This window comes from Eptatretus burgeri, chromosome 14 (genome assembly GCF_056783735.1).
Source record: "Eptatretus burgeri isolate ZD-2024b chromosome 14, Ebu_testis_v1, whole genome shotgun sequence".
Lineage (NCBI taxonomy): Eukaryota > Metazoa > Chordata > Myxini > Myxiniformes > Myxinidae > Eptatretus > Eptatretus burgeri.
This window is the reverse complement of record NC_140974.1, coordinates 5474795-5488856: the sequence shown is the minus strand read 5'-3', so window position 1 is coordinate 5488856 and position 14062 is coordinate 5474795. Positions and strand designations below refer to the sequence as shown.

Genomic DNA, 14062 nt, shown 5'->3' with positions numbered 1-14062 from the left:
TTGTTTTACAAGTTGAATACATTGATGACTACATTGCTTCAGTCTCTCACAATATTGCGGCGAACATGGTTGGAACAGCTCGGGTGAAAAAAGGAAAATCTCTTAAGAAGCAACATCATTGGCTCAGATTTAGTATAAATTATTTAGTGTTTTATGGATTTTCCGTTTCATTTCCGATATTTACCTGTGCCACCGAATGTTGGCGAAGGTTACAGTATGTTGTCACCAAAGTGTGTTAGTGACTTGGTGGGAAAAATAAATTTCACCCCGAATCTTGGGCTGTAGCGTGTGTCTGTCCGTCTGTCACACAATTTTTGGCCACAGTTTTCAAGCAATCATTCTGAAATGTTTTATTGTATGTAAGTGACCGGCCACGGACGGCAAGCCATAATTTTGGTGAACATCCAAATCTAGGCACTATAATTTTCAAGTGATTCTTCACCATTGAGAGTTAGGGCCAAAACGACTTGGAGCACAATATCTCAAAAAGTTCTGGACGAGTTATGACAAAACTCGGTGGATGAGTTGGTTTGGTGACAAGAACGAGCGGATTTGATTTTTGATTCAGGTCCGGATCCAGATCCAGCCACAATCGGTGGATGCAAAACGTAAACTCTTCAGCCTGACGGAGGTGTGCGGTCCACCGAGTGCTGTTCTCGTGTAAAAATGAAATACTGTGTTCTGATACCACCGAACAAACTGTCTTCGATTCACCGGCTCTTGCTGATTTCTTGAAAAAATTACAAGCTTACGAGCTGAAACAAGATGAAGTGGTAATTAAGTCTCCGTACATACAATACGAGAAGTCTTATTGCTGCTGTAAGGTTTGTTTCTGCAATAAGCGCCCGCAGATTTAATGGTACCACGGAGTTTCTTAGAACCTGAAGAGTACTAAAGCACAATTTTGAAAATTATTTTTCTTTTTTTTCTATTTATTATTTTTCTTCCTGCACCCCCCCCCCCCCAAACACTCCCAATTTCAGAGCTGTATCTCAGAGCCGGTTGGGACTTTTAGAATTAAATTTTGTATCAATATTACGAATGGGAAGTACACGTGGATGACGCAGTGTTTTTGACCTTCACCTAATTTTAAGGTCGTGATGTATTTAAAGATATTTTAACATTTTTCACTATGTCTGGAGGTTTATTGAACCTTAGTGATCTTACTACGCAGGTAAAGTGTAACTACAACATTATAATTTCTCCCTTTTTTGCTTTACTGTACTTTTAGCACAACCATCTTGCCCCGCAAACATGACACAGTGATATACTCATGTAACAAACATTTTTTTAAAAAATCCTCAAATAACTTTGTGTAACGGGGGTTTTGTGTTTCAGAGTGCTTCCTCTCTTCTCGTGGATAACACGGACCTCTACATGCTGAGTCCTTGCTCTGCCAAAACATGGTGATCCGACTGACTGCACTGTGGAATTACTACAACAAACAGCTCTTCTTTGTTTTCTGTTTTGATATCTCTCTCTCTCTCTCTCTCTCTCTCTCTCTCTCTCTCTCTTCTCTCTCTCTCTCTCTCTCTCTCTCTCTCTCTCTCTCTCTCTCTCTCTCTCTCTCTCTCTCTCTCTCTCTCTCTCTCTCTCTCTCTCTCTCTCTCTCTCTCTCTCTCTCTCTCTCTCTCTCTCTCTCTCTCTCTCTCTCTCTCTCTCTCTCTCTCTCTCTCTCTCTCTCTCTCTCTCTCTCTCTCTCTCTCTCTCTCTCTCTCTCTCTCTCTCTCTCTCTCTCTCTCTCTCTCTCTCTCTCTCTCTCTCTCTCTCTCTCTCTCTCTCTCTCTCTCTCTCTCTCTCTCTCTCTCTCTCTCTCTCTCTCTCTCTCTCTCTCTCTCTCTCTCTCTCTCTCTCTCTCTCTCTCTCTCTCTCTCTCTCTCTCTCTCTCTCTCTCTCTCTCTCTCTCTCTCTCTCTCTCTCTCTCTCTCTCTCTCTCTCTCTCTCTCTCTCTCTCTCTCTCTCTCTCTCTCTCTCTCTCTCTCTCTCTCTCTCTCTCTCTCTCTCTCTCTCTCTCTCTCTCTCTCTCTCTCTCTCTCTCTCTCTCTCTCTCTCTCTCTCTCTCTCTCTCTCTCTCTCTCTCTCTCTCTCTCTCTCTCTCTCTCTCTCTCTCTCTCTCTCTCTCTCTCTCTCTCTCTCTCTCTCTCTCTCTCTCTCTCTCTCTCTCTCTCTCTCTCTCTCTCTCTCTCTCTCTCTCTCTCTCTCTCTCTCTCTCTCTCTCTCTCTCTCTCTCTCCCCCCACAATCTAAAGGTTCACAACTTAGACTGCGTAGCTTTAACTCACATCTTCTTCATAGGAACAGTTCTAATGCATTGTTTAGAGGTAGATGTTAAGAGTTCATTTTTCAAATGTGTACATGTCATTGAAAAATAACGCATTTGTTTATTTTACAGTCAAATACAATTCAGGATCTAAAATTCAAAATTTAATACCGTGTTTCAAAATATAATTCAGAATTACAAAATATGAAATTTCCAAAAAAATTGCAAAACTCCAAAATGTATAATTATATATCAAGGAGTAGTACGCCTCCGTATGTAGGGATGGCATGGGGAGACGATGTGGCCGCCCCATTAAATGTGTACAAAATTATTTGTTGAAAAGCTACGAGAGTGTGAAGTTGTTGTTCCGGATGCAGCCTGTGGCTGCTGGTTGCATCGTTTTCTGGAAGCACGGCTGTGCCGCTGATGCAGTGCCCCTGTTGTTACCAGTAAGCTGCTACTCGTTTTTGCAACCTCAGAAGGTTGACAGGCTGAGTCAACCTATCTGGTGTTATTTCAATGACACGACAAGGTTTCGAACTGAAGACCCCAATATCTTAAGCCAACCACCTTGACCGTTAAGCCAACACCAGGCTTATAAGAGTGCTCATAAGCCTTAAAAAAAACCATACCTTTTATTCTTAAGTATTTTCAGAACAAGCAAGATTGATGAAGATGCACTAAATTGGGAGATCGCAAAATAGCCCAATTGTGCTTCTCTCAATTTCCGCAGCTAGCTGTAATTTTTTTTTTTTAGCGTAACAGCACTAGAAACGCCCCCCCCCCCCCGAAGCACTCCGAACCTCTAGGACATACACAGACCCATGCATTTCGTAAGTTTTGAATGGCCCCTCACATTTGTCTGTTAAACTCACAATTTGAGAAAATCGTCGGAAATAATAGTAAGCCTGCACAACCTCCGCAGTAAAAGTGCTGCTTTCTCGAGGGTTCCTAAATTGGTGGCAATAGTATAGAAATGGTGATACCGGGCGTAGTGGCGTGCGCCTGTAATCTGGCGACTCGGAGGCTTGGGTTGGAGGATCTCTTGAGGACGGGAGATCTGTGCTGGGCTGCGCTATGAGAGGGTGTAGGGCAACCCGGAATCATGGCGAAACCCAATCCTTATCCCTGTGTCGTAAGAGGCGACCAGGGTTGCGTCAGGAAGGGCATCCGGCGTAAAACCTGTGCCAAATCAGTTTGCGGATCATAACGGATGATCCGCTGTGGCGACCCCTAACGGGAGCAGCCGAAAGAAGAAGAAGTATAGAAATTGTGAGTGGAGTCAGGTGAACTGTCCAATCAATGGGTGGAACTCGCACGCATGGACACACAGACAAACGCACGGCTCCTTTTATGGTATAGATTACAAGGAAATAAAAACAAATAAAAATACCATCGTGGAAATGGACCTCATCTCCAATAACTCCCCTCTTGTTTGTTTCCAGGGTGATCATTGAGCTGTGTGAGGTGGTTCAGGTGCGTTTGATTGAGACTGGAAATTTGGAGCTTTTTTCATCCATGCCAGCAGAGATTATCATCATGGGCAGTGACAGGTGCAGTCTGTATTTCTTAATGTCAGTGATCAATTAGGCAAGTTGAGTCATTTTGTCCGTGCCGCACGTTAACCTTCTATGTCCGTGCTCTACATTTTATTTCTTTCCGATTTACTCCCTCCTCCTAGCCTCACGAAGGCTCCCTCCATCCACCAAACTCAAATGGCTGGTTTTCCAATCTATCTCTCAAGTATTCTCTTGCTGGTTGTAATCTTCCTAAGTGTGTACCTAAAGGTGGAAAGACTTTTTTACTAACCCCTCCGAAGGTGGATGGAGGGAATGTTTTCACCCCTGTCTGTCTGTGTGTTTGTTTGTATGTGAGCAAGATATCTCAAAGTCGTGGACGCATTCGGACAAAATTTGGTGGAGAGCTTTTGGTATGTGACACTAACGAAATGATGAGATTTTACTGAAGATCTGAGAATTTTATTTTATTTTATTTTTTTGTTTTTAAGTGATGCGGCGAAAACAATATACAGCACAATATCTCAAAGTTATGGACGGACGTGGACGAAACTTGTTAGATGAGTTGGTTCGGTGACAAGAACAAGCCGATTAAATTTAGTAAACATCTGGGGTACAAATAATTAGTTTGCGTTTAGTGAGAAACAAAATCGAGTAGTTTGAGGATTTATTTTTGAGGAACAAATTGTGATGTTTTCAAGTTTAAACTTCTAAGGGCTCTTTGAAGTTCGAGCTCAGGACTCTGCTCCACGGACTCTTTTTAAGGATGTCCAATGACTCTCAGACAGCGCCCTTGTAGCTCATTTATTGTACGTCTTCCGTTGGAATCTCGTATTATCTGCAAGGTTCTTCATGATCGCTCCAGTTCTCGATCATTAGTGTGAAGTTGATTTAGTTCTATATTTTCTTCATGTCATTTTTCAGATTCTGGGACTTTACCTTTTTTTTTTTTCTCTCTCTCTCCCTTCAAATTAAATAATGAAATGGGATACAACGATGTGATTTACTGCATATGAAAAGACATTTCTCAAAGTTTATTGATGGAATTTGTCAACATCATCATCCAAATCCGAATAGAGTTATGGCAACTGCGCTAGAATGGCTCACGGACGTATTCAACATCCTTAACACTTGTGCTTGGCCGACCTGTCCCCTTCCCCTGCAGGATGTCTCCATAAACGTTTTCAGCCACTCATAAATAGTTTTTCTCAAAGGTGTCTACCTTTAATAGGTTATCTTGAAGCTTCATTGAACCTGTGTAGCTGATTTGCTCTCTATAATCCTGGCGGCACATTGCCAGATCTGTGTCAGGTCAGGCCACATTAGATCTGTGACTTGCTTCAGGTACCATGTAAACCTGTACTAAGCTGTTCCATGGTCGGGTTGTCGGCGACTAAACCGTCTCCTCCACCAGGTTTTCTGGTGAGGAGGGTGTTTGGATATGGACACCCAGCAGGATTAAAAACAAAACCTGTCAAAGAGCGGAGGAGCTCCTTGTGATCCAACGGCCATCCATATCTAGTACCCAACTGTGTCTGCGGACGTCCTCCTGCAGTTGGGTTACTTCTTATTATGAGGTTGGTGGCAGGATTTGCACTCCGGCCACCGTAAAACCCTTCATTCCACAAAACATTCCAAAAGCATTAAAAAAAAAATCTGAAAACCCACTCCGTGGGAGTGGTGGTGATGGTGATGATGCATTTCGTTTTGATTTTGCAGAACCGACACTTGTCTTTTTGACTCGGTCCTGCCATTTTCTCAAAAACCTTTGTGTGTGCTTTGATCATCTGCTCTTTTGTTACACACAACTCGACATTCTCCAACCGTGTTCAGCTGCCCTCTTCTTGGCCATTCCGGTCACCCTTCATTGTCTATTTCTGGTCTGTCCAGTTCTCTTTTTTATTTTTTTATGTTCCTGCTCTTCTGTCATTCTCCCAATTGTTACCCTCGCCAAAGGAGAGGGTATTACATTTGGGTCCCGGTTGTCTGTCTGTCTGTTTGTTTGTTTGTCTGGACAGAACTTTTGTGGGGTTTTTTTTCCACAACCACTTGTCGGATTGAGACGAAATTTTCACCATTTGGTGCGATTATTCATGTAGAATGTTTTGATGATAATTATGACGTCATAGGTCACGTGGTGTGACAGCCATGTTGGAAAAACGGAAAAACTTTGGACCTCTGTATCTCTGAAACCGCACCAAGGGAACAAATTGAAACTTGGCAAATAGCAAGTACTCCTCATGGGGAATAAGTTTTATTTTTTTATGATGTCATAGGTGCCCTCGTTATGACGTCATAATTGCATATGTAGAACGCCACATCCGATCAGTATGAAAATTTTTGACTGTCATCTTGGGGTAAAATGGTCCACAGAAAGAAAATTCATTACATCATCGGTCACATGATAATTCATTACATCATCGGTCACGTGATTCGGCATGCATATTGTATTTTGTGTTTTTTTTTTAAAACCTTCAAAAATCTTCTCTGAAGTGGCTGAACAGATCGAGGCGAAACTTTACACGTATGACCACCTATTCATGAGGAACAAAAGGGTCACACATGTGATATCATAGGTCACATGGTTGGCAGCCATATTGTATTTACCCTAAAACCTAGATAAATACACCACTCAAAAGAAGTCCTGGCGTGGGTCTGCAATCTCTCTGATTGCTCTTTTTCTTGTTGGTATTGTAATGGGATTGCTGTCCTGAAAGGGTCCCGCTGGAGGTAAGGGGTATATCCTGCTTTGGTCTCATTGCAGGAGATTCCAATAATGCTGAGAGCTTTAGATTCCACATAATCCAGGAGAGACAGGTGAATGCTGGGGCACCATCTCATAGCAGAGAGTAGTACTCCATTGAGCTACGGTCAAAGGCCTTCTGGACTGTGAATAACTTTGATTTTCCAAGAAAAGACTTTGATCGACCCAGGATGCCCAGTCCGATTCTCATGTTTGCCTTCCTATACTATTTCTTCATGTATACCACATGTTTGTGTTGTTTATGGGCATGGAGTTTTTACAAAGCTAATTGTCTCGAAAACCGACATGCTCCTCAACTTCCGTCATTTATTCCCATCACAAGTGCGGTGAAAAAGGCGGCGCCGCTGTTGTGGTATCGCTGGTACCCAGAATGGCCCGGAAAGTGGTGGCACTTCCCACAAGCTCAGTGGCTGTGTTTGTGTCATCGAACAGTCCAGTATTGTCTCGTGTGTCCGTGTGTATGTCTGTGTGTGTGAGATGTGTACTTGGCAGCTCCACTGTGGACTTGGGTCCTATTTTAAATCCAAAAAACCCTGCCCCATCTTTTAACTTGTAGCTTTAAGTATCCAGTGATACATTGCTTCTTTGTGTAATAAACCAGTTTATACTTCATTGTTACAACTTGCTGATCTCTGCTGAAATGGCAGGTATCCAGCTAGAGAATGGCTAAACCTGGGCACACTGCAGGCTGAGCCTCTGAGAGCTATCCAAACCTTCCCTCTAAAGGAACACGTTTTCATCCGTTATTTCAAGGTGAGGTCACGTTCTGAAGACCTGTGTTTCATAAGCTTCCTTGTCCTACATATACCACATATACCTTGCTCCATGATGGATTGTTTTCTTCTCATCATCGGGTCTCATCTGTAGGCAAGCCAGGTAGAAATTTATTGTATTACGGCCACATTTGTAGCAATGCCATTCAGACATAGTCCCCAACTGGTGAAAATATATGCAATATCTGCTGCTCGAACCTTGTAGTTGTTGTCAAGGAAAATTTCGGTGAGAAACAAACAATTATCAATTAAATTATACCGTAAGAATCGACTTGACGTTTTGATTCTGATGTACCATGCTCTGTTTCAGAGCATCAGTGCTGGTGAAGCAGTTTCTTGGCAAGGGTTATACTGTGTGGTTTGCCATTATCTTCCCAGCAGCAATTAGGGCAGGAATTTGGAATTTGGCCATGATGCCAGCGACATCTCACCTCCGCTTCATGGAGGATGCTTTTTGGGGATCCTTAACGTTCACCGACAAACGCCGGCAGGTGGGACACCCAGTTGAATGTCCATCCGATGGACTTGCCCACACACTGGCGAATCACCCTGCCTGTGAAACACTGGCATGACAGTTTATTGTCAGACCGGGATTTGAACCCAGGCGAGCCAAGTTGGAGGCAAGTGTGTGTTCATCTCGGCCATTCTGCGAGCCCATCTAATACGAAATAAGCTTTGTGTCTAATATATACAGTATATGTGTGCGTACCACTTTAAAATGCAATATCTCATCGCTTATGTTGACAACACATTCAGTGTTGCTCCAATTAATTGGACTAAAAGTCCAATTGATTTGTGTTGAAGTGAAGTGACTCATACATTGGGAATACTTGATGAATCCCCAAGACATTTTACAGCCAATTCAAGAAAATGTAGCACAGTCACCACGCGTTTTCTACATGCTTTATTCACTGAGATGTATTTTGTTTATGGTACCGAATTAGTGGGGTAAGAATCTCATCATCATTGTTTAGTAAGGGGTGGATTGAAAAAGGTTGAAGCTGCGCGATGTATAACATGATGTAATTGTTTGAGAATTTCACCTTGAATCACCAATTTTTCACATCACTGTAGCATTTCTGAGACTAATCTAAGGCCGACTGAGCGGGCCTAACATCTGCTATATTTGTTATGGAGCCTACTTTCCACTGCTTAATTCTGCATATAAAATAAATAACCAAACTCATAACTGGGTGTTTGAATCTCCGACGCAGAATCGCATTCAGATGTTAAATTCAGTTTGAGGCAGGTTCACAGTAAAAGCCACGCTGCAGCGTCGACTGGCCAAGCTTTTTCGATTTATCATTGTGCAATGTAATTCTGCAGATAATTATAATCTACGCACGCCTATATAAATGATATACTGTCGGACCCTGCTATTCGTGGGGGATACATTCCTGGAAAATGCCGCGAATAACCAACCCGCGTATAGCGAGGCATTGTTTCAATGGAAAAAGGGGGGATAGGTTCCTGGCGATTCATGATTCATGGGGGAAAATCAAAAATAATTTGTGAAAAACTGCAAATACGCAAAATAAAACAACCTTGCATATACCCGGGAAAAACCACGAAAAAAAAACAAACAAACGGAAAATGCGCGAGGGACAGGGCCACAAATGTCAAAGCAGGTCGCATTTTATAAATCGCGAATATGTGGGGTCTGTGAAAAACGAATCCGGGAATAGCGGTGTCCAACATAATGTGTTTCAGTGTCATCAACGAGCAAAGTGTCCTGGATACAAGTGAGGAAAAGGGTCTTTTATTTATTTATTTGTTTATTTTGGATACACTGTCGAGACCCGTATGAGAGATAATGCACAGAAACACACAAGAGGAGCAGGAGACAAGAGGGGCAGGAGAGGGAAGGAAAAAAAACAGTGGGGAACAGAGACATGAGGAGATCTGTGGAAGGGAGAGGGATGGAGTGGGGTATACTGGGTAAACAAGATGGACACTACGGGGACTTTCAGGTCCTTACATGACAGGGACTTTCAGGAAGGGGACCTGTTTTGACATTCTGTTCTTGTGTGGGAGATTTGCCAGGGTCAACAACATTAACAAAGGATTTCAACCAATAAAGAAAGAACTTGAGTTCATAGAACACGATACAGTGTCACACAGGGAAATTAGATACAGGAGGAGGCTAAAAGTCAGGTGTCAGGTCAGGCCAGATTAGATCTGTGACTTGCTACATGTACCATGTAAACCTGTACTAACCTGTTTCATGGTCGGGTTGTTGGCGACTAAACCGTCTCCCCCACCAGGTTTTCTGGTAAGGAGGGTGTCTGGATATGGACACCCAGCAGGATTAATAAAAAAAACCTGTCAAAGGGCGGAGGAGCTCCTTGTGAGCCAACGGCCATCCATATCTAGTGCCCAACTGTGTCTGCAGACGTCCTCCTGCAGTTGGGTTACTTTTTTATTATGAGGTTGGTGGCAGGATTTGCACTCCGGCCACCGTAAAACCCTTCATTCCACAAAACACAAAAACGCAAAAAAATCTGAAAACCCACTCCGTGGGAGTACCTCCTGTGCAGCTTCCCTTCGCAGGGCAGCTCACTGGATGACGGGATTGGGGCAAAGCCTTCGGGACCCCCAATCTTTGATGATAGGAGGGAAACCATGGGGTAATATCCCTGGGTCAGATTGCGGGAGAGTGTGTTGGAGTGGTGCTGAGGTGTCATCCACCAGACGGCGGTCTCCTTGGGTTAACCTGAGGCGGTCCCTTCGGGTGGGTGCCTGGAATGTCCTATCCCTAAGAGAGGATGATCACCTGTCTCTGTTATCATCTGAGCTCAAGTGTTTGGACATCGGGATTGCAGCTCTCTCTGAGGTTTGGAGACCGGATTGCGGCGAGATAATGGTGGGTGGTTACACCTACTATTGGTCTGGTCACTCTGATGGTTACCATACCCAAGGAGTTGCTGTAGCTGTGTCCAATAAGCTGACCCCAATAATAATTGAGGTAACACCGGTCAACGAGCGTATTATGAGACTAAGGATTCGTCACTCCTTAGGTGTCATTTCCCTGGTCTCTGTTTATGCTCCGACTGAGGCGAGTGATCTCACCGTGAAGGATGCATTCTACGCCATGCTCGAGTCTGTGGTTGATCAGTGCCCCAGACGAGATACACTTCTAGTCTTGGGGGATTTCAATGCATCGACTGGAACTGATAGGGACGGTTATGAGGTGTGTGTTGGTCCCCATGGGTCAGGAACTATGAACCAGAATAGCACTAAGTTCCTTGACTTTGCAAGAAGTCATGGACTTAGGGTGGCTGGTTCATGGTTTCAGTGCCCACAAGCTCATCGCTGGACTTGGTATTCCAACGCTGGTGGTGTGGCAAAGGAGATTGACCATGTTGTTGTTGATGGTTGCTGTTGGATGATCCAGAACTGCAGGGTCTACCGGAGTGCTCAGTTCCTCAATACTGACCACATGCTTGTTGTAGCAACTCTAAAGCTGCACCTTAAATCCAGGAGAATGGTACCACCCCAGCCTAGGCTGGATGTTGGCAAGCTCAGGGATGAGAGAGTAGCTGAGGAGTTTGCAAACGAGCTGAGTGGAGATTTGAGAAATCTGGCTGCTTTTGGGAGGTCCTGAAGAATTATGGATTACCTTCAAGACCACCATCCTCGATGTTGCCGGTGGATGTCTTGGAGCTCACCGTAGGGCATAGAAGAATTTTGTCTCTCAAGGGACACTGGATACCATTGACCAGAGTCGCAGGGCCAGGCTGAATGGCAGAGCTGAGCTGTTCAGGGAGCTGAGGCGTAAAACTGTACGTGCACTGAGGGTGGACAAGGAGGCCTATGTGTGAGGAATCTGAGAGGGGGTAGAGCATCACCTGTGGTCAAGGGATTCTTGTCCGGCTTACAGGGGAATTCGCGCATTACGTTCATCCAAGCCCATCCCTCGGAGCACTGCAGTTAGAGTAGAGAGTGGTGGGCTCTTGACCGAGGAGTCTGAAGTGAAGACCCGCTGGGCCGGTTACTTTGAGCGGTTGTACCAGGCTGATCCCCCAGCTGTCAAGTTGGACGTCAAGGGTGTTACAATCCTTGTTGCTGACCCTCCAATCAACTGTGGTCCACCCTCGCTTTTGGAAACATGGGCTGCGGTGAACCGGTTGAAATGGGGTAAAGCTCCAGGGATCTGTGGCATCCATGCTGAACTTCTCAAGGCTGGTGGAAATGCTGCACTCGTGTCGTTGCATGCAGTTCTGTGCTCTGCTTGGAACACAGGCATCATCCCAACTGACTGGAAGAGGGGCCTTGTTGTCCCTCTCTGGAAAGGGAAGGGTGATCGCCAAGACTGCAACAACTACCAAGGGGTGACGCTGCTCTCAGTGCCGGGCAAGGTCTTTGCTCGGATAATTCCTGATAGGGTTCGCCACCAAGCTGTTAGAGAATTACTACAAGAAAGGAATGTTATTTTTGCCTGGGAATTCTATCTCGTAGTTATCCAGACAGTTTCTTTGACTTCACGGTGGAGTTTCTGCTCCGACATGTACCGTCAATTGTGAGACCTTGTATAGAAAGGTGTGTTTCTTTATAAATCATGTCCAACCAATTGAATTGGCCACAGGTGGACTGTGATGAAGTTGTAGAGACATTTCAAGGATGATCAAAGGAAATTGGATGCACCTGAGCCCAATTTGGAGTGTCATTGCAAATGGGGTTCAAATACTTATCGACATAAAACATTTCAGATTTTAATTTTTAATTAATTTTCAAAATTTTCCAAAAAAAAATTCCACTTTGACATTGCATTCGGGGGTATTTTGTGGAGATCAGTGATGTAATAAGATGACGTTGAGTCGCAGTTTAGAAGACGGAGGCCTTATATCATCACCACAGAACACAGCGTCAATCTGCCTCGTATTTACGTGGCCATACTGGTGGTGTTTTACACCCCGGTACTCTCCCTCTTATATGCCTTGCCCTCTCATGCTATACCATGTATCAATATATCACATTGTTCTTGGATGTATTATGATGGCAATATGTATTTTACAGTGTTCAAATACTGTACGTATAATTCAATTTAAAGAGATTTTAAGACATAAATGAATTGATTCCGTGTTTTACCGCCATTTTCTCCAGCGGCCATTGCACCACCCTATTTAGCACATCACAGTAGTTATTTGTTCCTGTTGTATGTGTCCATTATGACATCCTTAAAAACAGGCTATTAGCTGTTTGGAATGATTTTCAATTTCGACTGACTGCCAGGTCGGCAGACAGATTGAAAAATACCGTCTCACTCCTCTCTGCGCGTGTACGGTCCGAATGAAATCAGTGCCAACATACTGTAAAACGGACGACTTGTGTTTCTATTCACATTCCGATTCGTGTTCAAAATACGACATTCCATTTCAATAAGCCGTCCCCCGACCATAAACTGATAAGACGGGCAGACATGAACCAGTTGCTTTATTTGTGTTACCTGTGTCTGTGCAAGTTTTTTGCCCAATCAAAGTGCCTTACAACACGACGATGACCCCAACACAGGCTATGACATCTGCGCCATTTCTGACCAAATCTGACATGCCAATTGTTGACTGTGCCCACCTTAATCACAAGATCTTGCTTTTTTGTTTGTTTCCTCTTTCTTTTCGTAAAAACTGAAATAATTGCATTAGAAGAGAAGCTTTTGATGGGTTTACCAACAATTCACTGCATAACAGCTGTTCCGAGAGGGATACAAAAATTATTACCAAAGATAATTTCACGTATAGTTCCTGTAACCTGTAGAACGAAGTCGAAGGAAGTATTTTAAAGATGGGAGAGCTTTCTTTCGGTGGTAAGTGTTGTGGTTTGGACCAAATTAATAGTGCTGCAATGTTTGATCTCCCTCTTTTTCTTGTGTTAAAAGTGACATTCTTTTGTGAATGTGGATGTTTTTTAATTGTCGTTGATGTGTGCACAGTTTTAGTAACTAATTTTGGGTGTGCATTTAGGTGGAGGTGCTTTCTTTCCATGGCACAGAATACTACTGTCCATTAAGTTTGCTAAGGTAAGACACCAACACAATGTACTGAGAGCAGACTAAGATTTTTTAAAGATTTGTAAGATTTACTGATTATGGGTTTATGGTATTGATTGACAAATCTATATGTCATGTGCAAAAATATCGGAAGTTTTAATTTCTCCCTCTCCACCGCATTTATCTCTAAATTCCCTAACCTCCCTGCTTCCTTTTCTCAAATTACTTTTCTTTTTCTCAAACCCCACCTCAACTGAACCCCACACCTCTGCCCACCTTGTATACATAATATTGTTACGGATCCAGTGTTCGAAGTTCGCCATGAGGGGAAGCGCTCAAGTTCCTCCCGAACACCCGGTCCTGAGGCCACCGAGCACGGATAACTCCGTGCTCCGGCGGGTTGTCAAACAACCACAAACACCGATTGGTACCGCCAATCCTGGCAGGGTTTCACTACTTTGCGTGGTACCTTACTTGTGGACGGCTGCACCAAGGGGGGGGGGGTCTCGTGCCCTAAATGCATACTTGCGTGTAACTTACCATATCAGGTGCAGCCAAGCGGATCTGCCAAGTACGCACTGGCTAACAAGAGCCAATCAATGGGGTAAAACTTCCCGGCTAGCTGTATGCGGACTATGCAAGACAAATGGAGGAAAAGACGCAATGAACTGGGTACATTTATAATTAAGGTGAGTAAAGGGCATGTGACATCATAACAAAAGGTTTTATAACAAAACCAAAATGTACAGCAGGGGAAAGCAAG

The 14062-nt window shown here is 43.8% G+C and overlaps 1 protein-coding gene across 9 annotated transcripts in view; it reads left to right on the top strand.

The window, feature by feature from the left end:
* The window catches only part of LOC147012587 (SUN domain-containing ossification factor-like), a 68172-nt gene that overhangs the window by 35304 nt on the left and 18806 nt on the right, over positions 1–14062 (top strand). For all 9 annotated transcript variants that reach the window (XM_085853585.1, XM_085853587.1, XM_085853584.1 and 6 more), the window contains 4 exons: positions 1339–1406; positions 3705–3812; positions 7188–7293; positions 13274–13329. In XM_085853585.1, the coding sequence (XP_085709711.1) occupies positions 1339–1406; positions 3705–3812; positions 7188–7293; positions 13274–13329 (338 nt within the window). The remainder of the gene's footprint in view (positions 1–1338; positions 1407–3704; positions 3813–7187; positions 7294–13273; positions 13330–14062) is intronic.